Consider the following 19266-nt stretch of genomic DNA (forward strand, 5'->3'; position numbering starts at 1 on the left):
ATTGGTAACAGGCGGTAAGTGCTAGGCACCTAGGATTGGTAACAGGCGGTAAGTGCTAGGCTCCTAGGATTGGTAACAGGCGGTAAGTGCTAGGCACCTAGGATTGGTAACAGGCGGTAAGTGCTGGGCACCTAGTATTGGTAACAGGCGGTAAGTGCTAGGCACCTGGGATTGGTAACAGGCGGTAAGTGCTAGGCACCTGGGATTAGTAACAGGCGGTAAGTGCTGGGCGTTTTCAGAGCTAGAAGTTTTTTAGGCAGTAGTGGTTCCTGGCATGAGGAATGAACAAATGTAACCTTACTGCCGATGTGAATTCAGCCTAATGTCAGATGTGCTCCTGTGTCTATATTTAGTTAAAGTAAACTTTTGTGAAAGCATTTTTTTTTTCACTTGATTCTTTTAAAAAATTGGCCCAGCAGGCCCATGCTGGCTTAGCTTCCACCTTCTCTCTAATGCTCACTTGTACGTCCAATGCTGCCTTGCACTGCGCATGCATTAGATTGAACACTTTTTTTTACATTATAAGAAATCCTCTGAAGATGCATGCACACAAGGAGCAGTGCAGAGCCTCTTGGGATATGTGACACAAATATCCCAGGAGACTGCGGATTTCCCCTTCGGTCTTTACCGAAATGTAAGTGAAGACTGAAGGGGAGAGGTCCTCTCCACAAAAGTGTAAAAACAAAAAACGCACAATATAATGTTAAAAATGTGGCGATGCTTTAATAGCATCATGCATGTGATATCAGATCGGAACAAGACAGACAGTGACCCCCTCTCATCACTTTCCATATTCTATATAAAAACACTGTCTGTGACGTTTATCTGCAGTGTGTAATGATGTCATCGGCAGCACAGTGTGATAGCAATGTGAGTGTAAAAGCTGCTTGTCATATTCTGCAGCCTAACAACTCGCTGTGTTCAAACCTTCAGATCTCCTAAACCATTGGTTGTATTAACTTGAAATTTTTAAGGTACACGTGGAGGCATAGGAAACTGAAACTTTAAGTGCAAGTGGGGGACACTTGTGGCTAAACCTTTTTAAAATGTAATTACCATGGCGTTATGAGAATATAAATCTCTACCTAGCAAAATGTGCTGCCTGCTTTGTTACACCTATCTGTCTGCATCTTACCTCAAACCCCAATTTCTCCAGAATTAAGAGGTGCAGGGAAACAAAAATATAGGAGGAAATGGGAGACACTTGTGGCGATCACCTTTCATCACCATGGCATCATTACAACATTAAAAAAAAACTGTCCATCAAAATGCACTTCCTTGTTACACGTGACTGTAACCTTCCAGTACCTCAACCTCAATAAAATGTAGTGGGCTGAGTTCATTTTCTAATGATAGTATAGTGATGAAGTTTTAGGGGATGTTAGTCACAGATGTTCCCCACTTGTACCTATATTTTTGGTTTCTTACAAATCTTCCCATTCCCCAAAGTTCAGAATGTTAGATAAGTGGACAGGAATGTGTAACAGGGCAGGGAAACCCACTTTGATGGGCAGAGTGTTTTATGTTCTAATGATGCTGTAGTAATGAGATTGTAAGGGGAGAATGTGCCCACCACTTGCACCTATATTTTCAGTTTTGTACCCCCACTCTCAGAGAAATTGGGCTTCAAAGAAGAGAAGCAGACAGTAGTTTTATAGGTATAGATTTGTGACAGGTAAGTATATATTTAGGGGCGCCACCCCAATGCTTCTTGGGGTGTTAGTGCTCCGGGGGGTGCCATGTTAGTGGCTCCGGGGTCCCCAATTTGCACTTTCAATTTAGGACTCCTAGTTGTACTTTCCTCAGCAACCTCAAAGTTCAATTTTCATAACTTTTTACATTTGTGACCCCGATATCTTGAAATTCTTTAAAGCTGGGGGGCTGAAATTGTAATAACTTGTATCTATGAGGGTCCCCTGTACACCCTGAGAATTACAAGTCATTGTGACATACATATTAGGAGATATGGAGGTTTGTACACAGAGCTGTGAGGATGCAGAATTCACACACAGAGCTGAAGGTGGATATATTTCACAGGCAGAGCTCGTGCTATGAGATGGGGCCGGGGCTGCCTGTGTCTCCTTCACTGTGTGTGCTCACCTCTCATCAACAGCAATCCTCTGAACAGATAACACAGAGCATAGAGCAGCCTCACTGAGATCCGTGCATCCGAGGATGAGAGCTGGGCGGGGTATTAAAATCAGCCGGGCCGAGCAACCGGCTAAAAACCTCAGGGGAGAACTATGTTATTATATATTGATCATGCTGCATAATAACTGTATTTTCTCTCTTCTCCAAGGGTTTAATTATTAACCCTTCTACTCACAGGGGGCTATGTATAAACCTGTTCATTTGACAGTCACTGAAGAATTCCCTGGTGGGGAATCAATTTTTAGGTTGTTTTTAGTCATTGTTTCAGAAGGGGACAAAACCCAGTATTTTATCTAGTAAAAGGTCCTAGATCAGCGGTCACCATCCTGTGGTCTGCAAGAAAATGTTGGTGGTCGACGGCCTGTCCTGTCCCCTGTACAGATTGCAGGCTCAGACCTACAATGGGTGGGCGGGTTCTGACATCAAGATGTATAATTCTGCTGTTTAGGTAAACAAGGAGTTACAAAAGACTTTCCTTCAAAGAAATTGGTTCATTCTTAACCCTCCAACATCCCAGACTTTTTACCTCTACTGCCCATAAATGCTACACTGGGTTTTTTGGGATACCCTGGTTTTCTGATGCCTGGTTCATGTTTTTTTCCAAACTCTGTGTTACTATTATATCATATTTAATATATCATATTGTGTCATAGGTATGAGCTGAAGGAACCTCAGAGTATAGGGAAGGATAAAGTGTTTGATACTCACGGAAGTGGAGATTACAATAGTTTAGGGAGTATTCAAGCTCAAATATGTCTGGTAAACAAATATTTGTAGGAGTCATGATGAATTTGAAGATTTTTTTTCTTATCTATTCATATTACATTTATGTGTTTTATAGGTTCTACATGTTGCTATCAAGCAAAGGACAACTCAATGTGTTGGGAAATGTGTACACAGGTAAGTACAGTTATATGATTTTATACAATCACTTTTTGTTTTGTCTAGCATGTATGTAGCTGTTGCCAAATTTCCTTGTTTACTGAAATAGTGAAAGGGTGTAATGTTATGCCCAAAAACACAACCTTGTTTTCAAAATTGATAAAATATAGAGCACTTATGGTGTTCCTTTATTTTTAAGTGACTTAATTTTCTTGCTGTCTATTGGTCCCACAGACCTAAATTTTGGGAGACCTCCTATGCTCTTCCTGCACACAGCCTGTCCACCTAAGTCACCTGGCCTCAGGTTGCAACATTCCCCAGTCTCAACAACATATTTTATCAATATTGGTCAGGTGCAGCATAGCTATTACCAATTTCTAACCTGGAAATAGGACAGACTGCCTGGCCCACCTATTACTTCTAGGACATTCTGGGCCTGGATCCCAAATAAAGAGCTGCAAATCTGCAGCAAAACAATAAGTGACAGCCTAATGCAGGCCCTTTAATCCCTTTTCCAAGTGAAACTTAAATATATGATGCCACATTCCCTCAAAGGTAAAGTGAAGTTAGAAATGGTTGGTTGCCATGGCCTTTAGTTTACTTCTTGTTATGTATAATAATACAAATTGAGTACAGAACAATATAGTAAACATGTCTTGGTAGTTGTTGGTTGATACACTTGGTAACATGAATAAAAAATACATTTATTTTTTTTTAATTTTATAGGTTAGTAGGTGATAGAAAGGAAAAGGTGAGATGTGCTCAAAAAGTCACACCATCACAAGGTAGTTAAATATTCAAAAACAAATAACATTTACAAACTATATGTTAAAATAACAGTAGATAGAAATATTTTTTCCCAATAAACATGTCTCAGAACTTCAGTTCCCGCTGGTGCTCTGGGCACACACACACACTTACTTTTATGTTGAATTGTTTATGTTAACACTTGTACATTCAGTGCACAAGCAGTACATTTTGTTCTAGGAGAAACACTAGGAGGATGTTGTTGACTATTACAACCTGATATTTGCTAATTATTTCAGTCAAATCCTCAAAAGAGACCAAAATTAAGCAGGTGTACTTAATAGGCAGTCATTGCTGAACTCCAAATTTCCCAGAGCTTGTCTTTCTCTCAGGTAATCAAGGTACTGAGTCATTTTTTGTTACTGCTGTAGCTTTCACAGGATTTTTAGGGAAGTTTGGTGTTGCATTTGTTCCCTGCACCCAGTGGCCAGCAATGGCCAGGAGCATGGAAAGTGTGTGCCAGCCCCCCTTGCATTGGGAAGCAATTGGAATCCAGGGTCCTTTGACAGGAAATGCATCACAGGGTAAGGTTTAGGACAGTGGCCAGGCAAAACATTTGCGTGACAATTCCTAGGTTAAGGGTGAACAACAGGTTTGTGCTGCTAACATACATGACCTTGGGTTTTATGTTTCTGGTGTGGCATAAACCACTTTTTAGACTTGACCTGGATATGCATAAGTAATTTGGTCCCGCTGTGACTTATTACCCCCCCGGGCATACAGGTTGCTTTGCTATATGGCACAGTTTTCCTTGAGATGTTAATTAGGCTACATGTATTCCATGTCCTGGCAACACAAGGTAATATAGTGAATAATATGAAGTGCTGCTTATGCTTTCTGGACCAGATGTCTGTGTGTACCCTGTTGTTAGGAGTGTAATTTAGTTACAGAGAAGATTTTCCTCCTTATATCATAAAGAAACGGTAATTCAGTACCTTCCCACATGGGGGAATGAAGTCCATGAACTAGTAAAAGCAGGCTGTTTCCACATTCTCAAATAAATTGTAATGCTTTGCTAAGCTAAAGCAACTTTTTTTTCTATTTGTTTAGCAGGTATAGAATATCGAATATATAAACATTATTAAGTGCCAAAAATAGTGTAAACAACCGTAAAATAGAATACACTAATAAAAACAACTGAAACTACCTTTGTTTCAAAAATTAAAAAAAAGACACATGCTATATACAATCTTTCTATATATATCAACAAGTATAGCTATTGCAGTAAATACCCCCCCCAAAAAAAACTTGTAAATGCATGAAAGGTTTGCAGCGCTGATCAAATACAGGTATACATTTTAATATGTACTCCAAATAAAGTTGACCTTAAGTGTAAGTAGACCCCCCCCCCCCTCCAAAAAAAAAATTGGGTAAAATTACTTTTAAATGTATAAGTCTAGTGTTGTCAGTGTGTAGGTAATCCCCCCCCCAGTAGCATCCCCTTATATTGATCTGAAAACACTACTAGTATTTCAGACACTTATAGTTAAACACTTGAATATTAAGATGATCAGAACCCAACCCTAGTAAAATTATTAGTTTATTATTTAGTAAATTTACTTTTACTCATTTTTTTTAATTAAAAAAAATTAGTTTGGGATTGCATAGATCAGATTTGTACTCCTGTTATGCCTAAATGTTATCAGGTGCTTGATGTGAGGGAAGATTTGCAGCAGGGAAACAAACAAAATTAAAATCTAATGGAGGTTTTAGCATTTCTCTGCTTATAAAAAACATTTTACTTCTGCCTGTGTGGTTGTTAGAGTTAGCATCCCTAATGTAGTGTCCTTGGGCGACATTTTTTTTATCAATCCAGAAATAAAGAAATCTGTCTAATAAAGCTTGTGAGGGCAAGACTCCTAGACCTTCCCCATGCTATCCAAAACTTAAAAAAAAAAAAAAAAAATTGGCACTTTTCAACTATTTTATGTTTTTAGTTTGTCACACAAAGCATTTATCACAGCTCCCCGTTATTAGGATAGACCTGGTGCTGCAAGTTTGTGTGTCTTTGGATTTGGATTATGTGTTCGTGTGTCTTTGGATTATGACCCTTTTTTTCTTTAGGGAAATGGGACCAAATAAAAACCCTTACTTTCATTTTCTTTGGTTGATCATTTTTTTTGCACTCACTTTTTACAAGTGTTTAGGATTTGAAGTGCCTGTTCATACCATAGAAAAATAGTTGCTTTTTAATGATTACTTAAGGTGTGTTAATGAAGTGACTTTATTTTTATTTAATAATTTTCTGACAGATATCTCCTTAAATGTTTCAAATCTCTCAAAAATTAAAAATACATTTTTAAGTAGAGCTCCAGCCCCATCTTTTTCTTTCCCATCTTCCCTTTATCTCTGCTTCTAAGCTGCCTATTCATTTTCTGTCTCTTCTCTCCCCACACTCTGTAGCAGGCACATTTTCTGTTTAATGCTGTGGTCCTGCATTGTACAGGATGACAGTGCCCACCCACATACTGGTGCTGGAAAGCAGAGAGGTGTATTAGATTATCCCACAGTTGTGTTGGGGAATCTAGCCAGAACGATCAACCACAACCATCAACCATTAAAAATTAACCTGCAACTACTTTGCTGTGGGAGGTTTTAAGTATACTACAAAGGGGTAAATTATTAATTGGAAATACACATTATTACTTTTAATGGATATGTTTTTTTTTAATTTTTTTTATATTAGGTAAAAAGGACATGATGGCATGTGACTAGATTCAGTAATAGGAAATGTAATTGTATTACATTTCTGTAAAATGTATTTAATTCAATTCATACATCAGTAACTAAATGTGACTTTTAGGTACAACAATATTATCTAATATCTAATATTTTTTAATATACACTTCTTAAAAACAAACCCATCAGGGGTAACATGGCAACATGCATTACACATAAAAAAATGAGTGTTTTCTGTGATGGAGATTTTAGTGGGCGTGTGGGCACTATGCATCCTCCATAGCCTCCTCACGTGCACATCATGATCGTGACACAGTTTTGCATAAAGAGTGACATCCCTATATGGCCTCCTTTAGACAAAGAATGATCTTTAGCTGCCATATATATAAGCTGCCATCTTAGGAAGCTAAGAAAACTTCCCATTATTATATATTAAGGGAACCGCTTTGTGGGATTGTGCATACACTGGCATATTTGGATTTGCAGTGCTATAATTTCACATTCCTGTGACAGACCTAATATTTTGTCTCTTTGACTGACAGGGCCTGATTTATTAAAGCCCTTCAAGGCTGGAAAGGATACCCCCCCCCTTGAACCTGGGTGATCCAAAAAATCTGGAATGGATCTGGTCCAGGACTAAAAACATGCTAACAAATAGAAGACGATTTTAAGAAAGCCATTCCAGGTTTGCTGGATCACCCAGGTTTACAGATTAACATATTATTTTTATATGACCATTTTGTTAACCTTTTAGAAAAATATGCCAGGTATACATGGTTTTCAGGATGCTAGATAACTAATGTTAAAGTTGATACTGACCTTGTTCTGTTAACATTAAGTGTAATTTTTTGGGTTGAATTGTGCCTTTTCTGTTTTAGATTTTGGCCTCAAAGAGTGAGTCTCAACAAAAGCATTTACTACAGAGGGCACCAGAATACTGTCCTTCATCTATGGTAAATTATCCACTATTTTCTGGTTGAATTTTCTGCATGAATATCTACAAATACATGTTTTATTACAGATATACCATTTTTAATTTGGTAATATTAGTATCATAATGTTCTTTTCAGTAGTTTCCAGGACACACCTAGGGAGACACACAAAGGGCATGATTTTTTAAAGCTCTCCAAGACTGGAAAAAAATACACAAAGTTGAATGAAGCCCATAAGGAGGAGTTGCGCAAGTTAATGTCCGAAGATTGCGGAAAAAGCCTTAGGGAAATGAAAGATCAACTATTTAAAAATTTGGAATTAATATATTTAGTTCAACATTGGATAGATGCATTGATAAATTCCATTGTTCATTCATTCAATTTGCTGTGTGAGGAATACATATGGGACCCTTTAAGTCACAAGCACGAGCATTTAATCAAGAAGCATTCCTCAATTTTATTGATGAGGTTTTTAATGTTTTTAGTGAAAAGAATGTTCAGCATGCCATCCTAATTATGGATAATGTCCCCTTTCATAAAACTAGCCAGGTAAAGAGCTTGGTTGAAAGTAAGGGACTCCAACTCCAATTTTTATCACCATACTCTCCATTTGTTAATCCTGTTGAGAACATGTTCTCAGAATGGAAAGAAGTAGTAAAAGGAAATAGGCTAATAAATTTGGGTGCTTTATTAGAAAGCATCAATAGTGTGGTTTTAACAATAAGTGAGCAGGATTGCTAAAATTGTTATACAAAAATGTTGTTACCTAAATATTATATTATATTTGACCCGCAAATGACTGTTCGAATTCGGGTAGACCCGACCCGAAAGAAACGAGATTCGACAGTAAAAATCCGGATAAAAAAATGTGTTAAAAAAAAAAATTAATGTTAAATTAATTTATTCAGTGTTTGTGTTTATTTGACTATTTTTAATTTACAGGTTATACTACAATGACATGATATCTCTTAAGCTACGTACACACTTCCAATTATTATCGTTTGTAAACGAACGACGAACGATCCTGCACGATATCTACGAACGATCGTATAGCACCGATCCTGTACATACAGATAACGACACGATCGTTCGTAGATATTGTACACACAATAGATGCGATCGTTTGAACGATACAGGAAGTTACGTGCACCACAGGAAGTGAGCGAACGTTCGTTCATCACGCATGCTCAGACCATGGACGATCAATGAACGATCGTACACACGAACGATGGTCAACGATCGTCGTCCAATCCGATCCGCCGGTCCGGTCGTTCATTTCCAACGACTTTCCTCGTTCGTCGGTCAATTTTTTTTGTGAAGTTTGTTTGCAAAAGTGTTAAGTTTGAATGTAAAAGTGTGAAGATAAAATGAGAAACCCTGTAATATGCTAATGTCCACGTTAATTGAAGGAAGGCAACAGACATGCCATTTAACCACAGATCTACTGGCTAGGAAGCTGACGCTCTACTGTATTGGCCAGTTTAAACAAACGACAAAAAAATTAAAACAATAAGGTTTTATTTATTGTTTTTATCAAGTGGCTATAAAGTCGTAGCATAGCATGCATAAAAATCAGGAACAGGAACTTTACCATTTTAAAAATATGAACCACATTCTTTAGTAGTTTTAAAACAAAAACAAAGCTTAACTACAACAAACAATCGGAAAACCTAAAACAGCTTATATATTAAACTTGGAATATAGTTGTAGAGTAGAATGGCTGTTAAATGCAATCCAAAACTAATTCAATGTAGTGTTGATCCAAGAAACAGAATTGCTTCTGCCAGATCCTCTTTCATAGAAGCTCTTAAATCTGACTAAACAAGGATAACTTCTTCTACAGTCAATTTTCGATGAGCAATCATACTTTTCTACTTCTTTTAATTCTTTAAAAAACTCCTGCAGGAATCTCTTTATTTGGACATTTTCTGGTCCTTTATCTTTCCCTCATATGCAACGTCGCTTTACTGTTGGAAGTTTAATTTTGTCCAATTAGGAATCAAAGTCTAGTTCTTCGTTTGAAGAGGATGATCCTGAGTTACCAGTGCTTAAAGTTTCATCCAGTGGTGGTGTTTCAGGTAGGAATCCCTTTATGCGAATTGCTACATCATAGAGGGCCCTTTTTGCAGTATCAGTCTGGTCATCGCTCACCAAAATTTTGCTCATTGGATCAACATAAATAGCAGCTTTGTCAGATATAAAGAATCTTCTTAGTTGTTGTGTTTGGTCTCCAGTAGATTTCTGAACATCTTTTGTCCCAGAAGTAGATGGAATTTTTTCATTGATATTTTTCTCATTCACAACTTCTAACTCTTTAGGATGAAAACGCTGCAAGTGTCTTTTCAAATTTGATGCTCTTGTAGGTGCATTTTTTTTAGACCTACTGAAACTGCTAATGTTTGCATCACATTGTTTTTCACCATCATCTTCAAGAATACATTGGCACACGTAATGTTTCCCATCACTTGATAATGTAAAGTGATCATAAACAGCAGAATTTATTGTGTTTGTTGACAGACTTTTTTGCCATTGTGAATGGGGTGCCGCTTTCACTAAAATATAAATTTAAAATATGTTACACTAACTAGCATATTCTTTGATTTAAATACAAACATACACATAGTCCTGCACGATTGCAAACATACATACAATGTGACACTATACACACAAATAAGCTATAGCCCTGCAATAAACTTAGACATAATTTGTCCTATACAGAAAAACATTCACAAACATATATACTATACACACAACACAACACAGAGCCCTACATTTTACTCAGAAACATACACACAATATGCACTATACACAAACATTCATACATTCCTGCACCATACACACAATCATACACATAGCCCTGCAGTTTTATCCAGAAACATAAACACAGCCTTCCATCATAGTATACACAAGCAGCCATGCAGTTTTAAAATAAACATGAACACTTACAGTGGAATACAAAAAGCTGTTCCTTCAAGTTCTTTTAAGCACTTTTAGCAGACAGAGGACGTTGAGCAGAGGCAGCTGCTTTTATCTTTGTTTGCTGATCTTCTGCTGAAGACAGGGCAGTTTGAGGCTCCAGGGCCAGGGGGGCCACTAAACTAACTTTCTTGTATTAAGTGGTGTGCAAAATGATGTTAAAAATCAGCCCTGGATGGGAGCATATATGGAGAGTGGAAACAGGACACCTGAACACACATCAGGCCATAGCACTCACCTACACTTATATCATTACACTTGTTTACACTCAAATGAACTTGTTAAACACATTATATCCAAAATAAAATGAAAACACGTTTTGTAATGTACATAATCCAGATTACAATAATGTGAATGTCAGGTTGTATAATAGCTCAGCTGAACTTCACACTAGTAGAAATACATATATGCACTGGGCTGTATTTATACATCAGATAAGTACTTAATTATGAACATTGTTTGTGAGGACATTTGAACTTGCTGTATTTTTTTTATCATAATTTAAATTTATCAGGAGTTGGAGTCGGCACATTTTTATTGACTCCTAACTCTTAACTTTAACTCAAGGTACCCAAAATTGTCTCTGACTCCACAGCCCTGGAGGTGCTGACCGTCACATAAACTTAAAAAAAAAGGGAAAATGTAAAAAAAAATAGGAAAAAAATAAAAAAATCGGGTAACAAACCATCCATAGCAACCAAAAGATCAAGGTCATAACATGACATGCTCTATCAAAATAAGGTGGCATAAAATTTTCAATCCATGGTGACCATATAGAGGAAAATATTTCTAACTTGTCTTTCTGTTGAGCAGTTGGTTTTTCCATAAACATAGTCTAGGACACTTTCTGTGTTTTATAATATATTTAGATTTCCAAGCTCTGGCATTTGCCTTTCTTGCAGCTGTAAAGATGTGAGAAAGCAAACGAAATTGCGGCATCGTACTCATTGAAGGTTTTTGGCACAGGCGAGCATCTACCGGGTTCAACGGTATAGAGATATTCAAAACAATTTACAATGATATAAACTTAATGCCTAAAATTCCTGGCTATCAGGCAATCCCCCCAGGGGAAAAGGGAGCCGATAAACACATTTGTTCAAAAGAGGTAAAACTCACTCGGGTGGTAGAAGAGGGCACAATTTAACCCCCCCTAGCGGTAATCCCGATTGTGACTCGGGGGGTGGATTTTCCATGCAAAAAGCGGTAATCCCGAGTCACACACGGGGTCATAAAAACATAAAAAAATAAAAACACTTGCCTTAATCCGTTGGCATCCCCTGGTGTCCTGCTGGTCCCTGCTGGCGACTGCAGAGACGATCTCCGGGGTTTCCTGGTGACGTTGGTGTATGCGTTGGTGCGGGCAGGAGGAGCGTCGAGAAATTCAAACAATTTTGTTTTGTTTTGAGTCCAATACAAGGAAATCTTTACATAATATATATAATTATATTATACATGCTACTGTACAGTTAAATTACGTTTCACTATTTTTTATTTAACAGATTTTTGAGTTTTTTTATTTAAAGTTTATTATTAAATTTATTGAATTTATTTAAATATTGGACATATTTCGGTGAATTATGCCTAAGAATTATAGACATACCAAGAGAAATGACTCTTGGTAATATCTCCCCAAACAAATTTTAATACATGCAATTGTAGTATTTTAAGATATTGGGATGGGACTGCAATTGGGAGTAACATAATAGAGGAAATTAAGTAGTAGTGTTATTTCATTTCGCCGTGATCCGTCCCAGCCATGACATAGAATAATCTTTCCATCTTCTGAGCAAACCATGTAGCTGTTTAAACAATTTAGGATAATGTGCCCTAAACAGCATATAGTTGTCCGCTGTTAGGTTGATACCCAGATACGGTATCGTAAGAAACCGAAACCCACGAAAAGTGGAAAGATTGCTAAAGTTAGGATACTATATTGGGTGCCAATGATATATTAACTTTTTGGGTGGTTCCTTTCTGTCCGGATTTATGTGTCTAAAAGCGGTACATTGTTTCTCACAAAAATTTATTTTGCTGAATAATATAATAGTATGAGTATGAAAAAGTTTGAAACACAAAATCATGTCAAAATGATAAATTAGATAATTTAAAAAAAAATGTTTTTAATTTTTTAAAAAAAATAAGTAATATACTCATATTATTATATTATACTGTAAGTAAATGTTCATGAAAAACAATGTACCGCTTTTACACATATAAATCCACTGTATTGCATTCAATACAGTTATTTTGTATTGAATGCAATACAAATAGATTTGAATTTCCTGCCATGTGCCAAAGTCATGAGGAACTCGCCGGTGACTCATCGAGTGCAGAGGAAACTGGTCAGAGGAAGAAAAAAGACGGACAGAGAAGGACGACGCATGACGCTGGCGGATCAGGTAGGTAGCTATTTACTATTACCTTTTAAAGGTTTGCCTACCCCGAGTGTTACTCGGGGTTACCGCTTTTAGCATCATTTTTCTACCCCGAGTCACACTCGGGGTTACCGCCCAGGAGGTTAAGGGCTCTGGATTTGGTTTCATTAATCTGTAAAAACCAGATATTGAGCCAAACTCCTGTAGGGTATGCAGCGGAATACACAGAGAACTATGGGGATTGGAGATTATAGTTAAAACATCATCCACAAACATAGGAACCTTGTGGTGACAATTGGCAACTTGAAGTCCCTGGATGTAAGGATTCACTCTGATAAGTTGTGCCAGAGGCTCGATGGCTAAAACAAACAGGATCAGTTAAAGCAGGCAGCCCTGCTTTGTACTCCACATAACAGAGAATTGGGCAGACTAAAACCTGCCATATTTTACATAGGCCATGGGTCTAGAATAAAGTGTCCGTATCCAAGTTAACAACTTGTCATTAAACCCCACTGTTGCTAGACATAAAACAAATATCCTCACTAGAGAGAATTGTACACCTTCCTGACATCCAGGGACAACAGCATTGAAGGTATAGATAACCTTTTAGCCTTTTCTACTAGATGGATGATTTGCCTAATAATATAATTAGCCTGTCTGTGGGGAACAAAACCCACCTGGTCACCATCTGTAGGGGCAGCCAGGCCCAAATTGAACTGTACAGCCAACACCTTAGCCAAAATCCTATTATATAATTTGATTAAAGAGATGGGCCTGTAGTTTGCCTATGTAGTAGTATTTGTGTTAGGCTTCCGAATAATGCACACTGCTGCAGTCAAAAAGTCTAAAGTAAAACAGATCCTTGTTGCAAACTGTTAAATGCATGAGTGAGGTAAGATACCAACATTTCAGCAATTTTTGTTGTAATAACTGGCCATGAAAGCATCTGGGCCTGACTTCTTGCCCTTTTTTAGAGATTTTATAGCAAAAAGAACTTCAGTTTGTGTTTCTTTCGCCAGTAAGAAGAGTAGAGTTGAAGGAATATCTGGAAGGGTATCCTAGAAAGGAGTTTTCTGCTAGCAAGGTATTAAGGGCAATATTTGCTGAATATAGCTGGGATAGGTGAGCTTTAAAAATATTTAAAACGTGGGCAGGGTTACTTGCAAGAACACAATAAGATAGCTGTAACCTTATGGGTTTATAAGACTTATCCATGTCTTTCAGCTTATTGGCCAGAAAGGAATCTGGCTTGTCGTCTTGGAGAGAAAATCTGTTGAATCCATTTAAGATGGTTTTCGGCTTCATCAGATAGACATAAGTCCAATTGTGTATGAGTTGATAGGAAAAGCACCCGGTTGAGGTATGTAGGATTTGCCTTAAAGGCCAAGAATGCCTGCATAAGTGCATTTTCAAGTCCCCAAAGCTTCCTCTCTGCTCTGTGCGTTGGGAAGAAATCTGAATTAGATGACACCGCAAAACAACCTTGTGTGCTTCTCAAAGAATAAGCAAAGTAGAGGCTGAAACCTCATCAAGTGCAAAATATTTATTAAGAGCTTGCTGGAGAGAGAGTACCAACTCAGGATAGTGAAGCAAAGAATCCCTTAAGGACCATGAATATGGTGGTGGAGGGGGAAAAAGAGAAGAAAGGGATAATAAAACAGTGTTGTGATCAGACCAGGAAGTTGGAATAATTTTTAGAGGTGTGATGAAGATAAATATGATCTATGCGGGAGTAGGAATTGCGGAAATTGGAAAAGAAGGAATATTCCCTCTTTGTGGGATACAATGAATGCTATGAGTCTACCAGAATATAGAAATCAAGAAGAGACCTGAAGTCTCTTGCCATTGGAATCAGACTACTATATTTCGATTGATCCCGTGAATCCATCTTATCTGTAGGAGGATGCGGAACAATATTTGTGTCTCCCACACAAATCAAAGAACCCTTGCCATACTGAAAAAGTTTTGGGAATAATAGGGATATAAAAGGTAATTTGCCGGTATTTGGGGCGTGATAGGAGACTAATGTACAAGGATGATCTATCAACAAACCAACCACTATTAAGTAGCGGCTGGCTTGATCTTCTAAAATGTTTGTAAGATTGAATAGAGTTGATATACGAAAAGCTATTAAAACCCTCTATGTTTAGTAGGGGCACAAGCCATACAAAATTTGTGGGTACGTGTGTCACAGATCAGCAGCACAGCTGATCTGGTACTTGTTGTTCACCAGATATATGTCAGATCAGCAGCAGTTTGTCTCCTTACCTTGCTTCAGGCTGCTCTTTCCAGGCCTTGGAAGTATAGGCGTCGCTGCAGTTTTCCAGCTAATTTTTATGCACCTGCTCATTCAGTCCCCGCCCAGCTTGCCTCACTTTATAAACTGTGTTCAGACAGACACTCTTTGCCTTTGAAATAGGTGTGTTTAATTGAGGCTCCAGTTTCTGTTGATTTCTAGGTGCTGATTCCCCGGTTTTGACCTTGGCTTGTTTGCTACCTGCAGTGACCCGGTCCTGCTCTGGTTTTCTCGATTGCCTATCGATGTGATACTTCGCTCCTGGTTCCATCTGCAGTCAGTTGCCGTCTGCACAGGTGCGTCTGAGGTCCGCAACCTAGGCGTTGTCTGCAGCCTGATTCACCTTTGCGGGGTGTTTTGGTGAACACCGGGCAGTTCCTTAGTCTCTACGGCTCATACCTCCACCAAACACTCAGATTGGAAAGAGGGTTTACTTCCCCTACTTGTGGCAAAAGCTGTGACAGTTTGCAAAGGCCATGGACCCCGCTGGCATTCTTCTGCCAAGCACCCTGCAATCCTTGGTGCGACAAACTGAACATCAGGAGTCTCAGACCGATCAAGTTATGCAGGTACTACCGGACTTATCATCTCGCATGCAGCAACTCCAGACCTCTCTGCAGGGCAGTGCTGCTGCTGCTCCTTCCTCAGCTTCTACAGTTTCTCTTGCTACCATCTCTCCTGCACCTGAGCCAAAGATGAACTTTTCAGATCATTTTTCCAGGGACAGGAAGATGTTTTCAAATTTTAAAAATGCTCGCCTGCCTTACTTTTGTCTTCGTCCACACCCCTCGGCTCTGAAGAACAGCGAGTTGCCTGTGTGATGTCCTTATTGCAAGCCAATCCTCAGTCCTGGGCTTTCAGTTTGCTATCTAGTAATCCTGCTCTTCATTATGTAGATTCATTCTTCCAAGCACTTGGTCCTCTATATGATGATCCAGATTGGGCAGTGTCTGCTGAATCTGCTCTCCGTTCCTTGCACCAGAAACACAGGACAGCGGAGGGGTACTGCTATGAGTATTGCTGGTGGTCTGCTGATTGTCAGTGGAATGACCCTGCTCTCTTCTTAGTTCTGGCTAGGTTTGTCTGAAATGATTAAAGATTCTGTTGTGCATTATCCTCCACCTGAGAGTGCAGCTTGCAATTAAAATTGACCGACGCTTCCAGGAACATCACCAGGAACATGCCTTGCAATTTAACAAGCTCCTATCCCTCTTGTTATCTCACCAGAGGCTACTTTCAGCAGAACCCATGGAGATTAATCGGTCTAAACTGCCAGCCTCTGAGCATCTGAAGGCAAAACTTGTTTGTATTGTGGAGGTAATTGACATTACAGAAATAACTTTCCTCTCAAAACACCTAAAAGCCTTGAGAATGGTAGGGAGGATTCCTCAGGCCGGTCATTTAGCACTTCCTTTAAAAAGATTATATACACAGTTTAGCTCTTTTTTCCTGACCAGACTATCTGGGCCAAGGCCTATCTGGATTCCGGTGCAGCAGCCAACTTCATGGATCAGAGCATAGTTTCCAAGCTCTGAATTTTGCTGGTAGCCCTGAAGAATCCTATTCCTGTGGTCAATGGTACGGTAATCCCTGGGCCCATTCATTTCACGACCAGGCCACTATCCTTACGGGTGGGTGGCCTTCATTTTGAGACTTTGGAATTCTTGGTTATGCCCGAGCTACTCAATCAACTCCTTCTAGGCATGCCATGGCTCCGCCAACACTCTCCAGTGATAGACAAGGTTTCTGGAGACATTTTGTCCTGGAGTTCTAGCTGTTATCACAGCTGTCTTCTGAAGATTGAACCAGTATGTTCTGCTTGCCTGACTGAGACAGCACCTTTGCCAGGCCTTCCTGACTCCTACAAAAATTTTGTGGACGTTTTCTCTAAGCAAAAGGCAGAAACCCTGCCACCTCATCGCCCTTATGACTGCTCCATTGAGCTCCTATCTTGAACTATGCCTCCTCTTGGCCGTGTCTATCGGCTGTCTAGACCCGAAATTCAGGCTATGTCTGAATATATTAAAGAAAACCCAAAAAAGGTTTCATTCACAAGTCCACTTCTGCTGGCGCTGGTTTCTTCTTGGTCAGTAAGAAGGATGGGGCCCTGTGTTCCTGTATAGATTACAGGGGCCTGAACAAAATAACTGTTAAAAATTGATATCCTTTGCCTCTGATTTCAGAATTGTTTGATTGTATCCTGGGTGCCACTGTTTTTTCTAAACTAGATCTGCTTGGAGCCTACAGCCTCATCCGAATCATAGAAGGGGATGAGTGAAAAACTACTTTCAACACTTGGGATGGTCACTATGAATACCATTTGGGCTTTGTAATGCCCCTGCGGTATTTCAGAACTTTGTTAATGACATTTTCCGGTGACCTTCTCTATACTTCTGTTGTAGTATACCTGGATGACATACTAATCTTTTTCAGGAACCCTCTAACTCACCGGGAACATGTAAAGACTGTGCTTCTACGCCTTGGAAGATGGACTCTATGCCAAATTGGATAAATGTCTCTTTGAACTCCCTGAAGTGCCCTTTCTGGGCTATATTGTCTCCAATCAGGGATTACCTATGGACCCTGAAAAAGTTTCTGCTGTTCTGAAGTGGCCATTACCACAAGGACTAAAGGCAATTCAAAGATATCTTGGCTTTGCCAATTACTATTGACAGTTTCTAAAGGATTACACTTTCTTTGTGGCGCCCATCTTAGCTCTTATCAAGAAGGGGGCCAACTGCAAGTTGTGGCCTAAGGAGGCTCTTCAGGCCTTTGATGTCTTGAAGCAGGCCTTCACACCTGCTCCTGTCTTATTGGATCCTGACCCAAGTAAGCCATTCTTTCTTGAGGTTGATGCCTCCTCTGTAGGGATAGGGGTTGTTCTCTCCCAGCAAGGAGTGAACAAGCGATGAGGTTGAGGCATTATGGGTGGAGGTAAATGTGGGGTTGAATAACACACAATTAATGATTGGAGTCTGCTATAGGTCCCCCAGTACTAAGAAAGAAATAGAAAATCAACAACTAGCACAGATAGAAAAAGCAGCAAAAAGTGGAAGTGTTTTAATCATGGGAGATTTCAACTACCCTGACATTGACTGGAGTAATGCCACTACAGGAACACCAAAAGGGAGGAAATTTGTGAATTTATTACAAGATAATTTTATGGTACAGTTTATAGAAGCCCCAACTAGAAATTATACTCTGCTGGACCTAGTTCTTTCTAACAATGCAGAGCTTACAACAAATGTGCAAATAAAAGACAATCTGGGCAGCTGTGACCATAATATGATTTCATTTAATGTTAATTGTAAATAGGAAGCAAAAATAGGAAAGATAAAAACATTTAATTTTAAGAGAGCAAATTTTCCATATTAAAGGTGGCTCTCTGTGACATGGACTGGGAGACAATATTGTCTTTAAAGAACACAGAACAGAAATGGGAATGTTTCAAGTCTGTTCTACAAAAGCAAACTGAAAAATATATTCCAATGGGTAATAAGTTTAACAAGGCTAAAATTAAAACCTATGTGGCTTACAGATGATGTTAAAAAAACCATAAGGAACAAGAAAAGGGCATTTCAAAAATATAAAAATGAAGGATCACGTTCATCATTTGAAACCTATAAAGAATATAACAAAAAATGTAAAAAGGAGATAAAATGTGCAAAACTTCAACATGAAAGATTGATTGCAAAGAAAAGTAAGGCAAACCCCCCCCCCAAATTTTTCAAATATAATAATAGCAAAAAGTTCAGATCTGAGCATGTAGGCCCCTTAAAAGACGTTGGTAACTGGAAAATGGCTGAGCTCAAGTCCCAATTTATAATAGCAATGTCACTGCCTTAAATGAATTGCAATGGCTCAGAATTGATATTATTGAGAAACAACTGGGAAAAATTAGGGTTGACAAAGCACCAGGACCTGATGGATTACATCAACGTGTCCAAGAGCTGAGCTCAGTTATATCAAAGCCATTATTTCTAATTTTTAAAGACTCTTTAGTCACTGGCAAGGTACCGATGGATTGGCGTAAGGCCAATGTGGTTCCTATTTTCAAAAAAAGGAAGAGCAAAGTCATTACCAGGTAACTACAGACCCGTTAGTTTAACGTCCATAGTTGGAAAGGTCTTAGAGAGTTTGATAAAGAGGAGTTTCTGTTAGAAAATAA

General features: G+C 38.8%; 1 protein-coding gene across 3 annotated transcripts in view; it reads left to right on the plus strand.

The window, feature by feature from the left end:
- Positions 1-19266, plus strand: part of RECK (reversion inducing cysteine rich protein with kazal motifs) — a 205584-nt gene that overhangs the window by 20230 nt on the left and 166088 nt on the right. For all 3 annotated transcript variants that reach the window (XM_072411954.1, XM_072411955.1, XM_072411953.1), the window contains exons 2-3: positions 2993-3051; positions 7398-7472. In XM_072411954.1, the coding sequence (XP_072268055.1) occupies positions 2993-3051; positions 7398-7472 (134 nt within the window). The remainder of the gene's footprint in view (positions 1-2992; positions 3052-7397; positions 7473-19266) is intronic.

Source organism: Pyxicephalus adspersus, chromosome 5 (genome assembly GCF_032062135.1).
Source record: "Pyxicephalus adspersus chromosome 5, UCB_Pads_2.0, whole genome shotgun sequence".
In the NCBI taxonomy this organism is placed as follows: domain Eukaryota; kingdom Metazoa; phylum Chordata; class Amphibia; order Anura; family Pyxicephalidae; genus Pyxicephalus; species Pyxicephalus adspersus.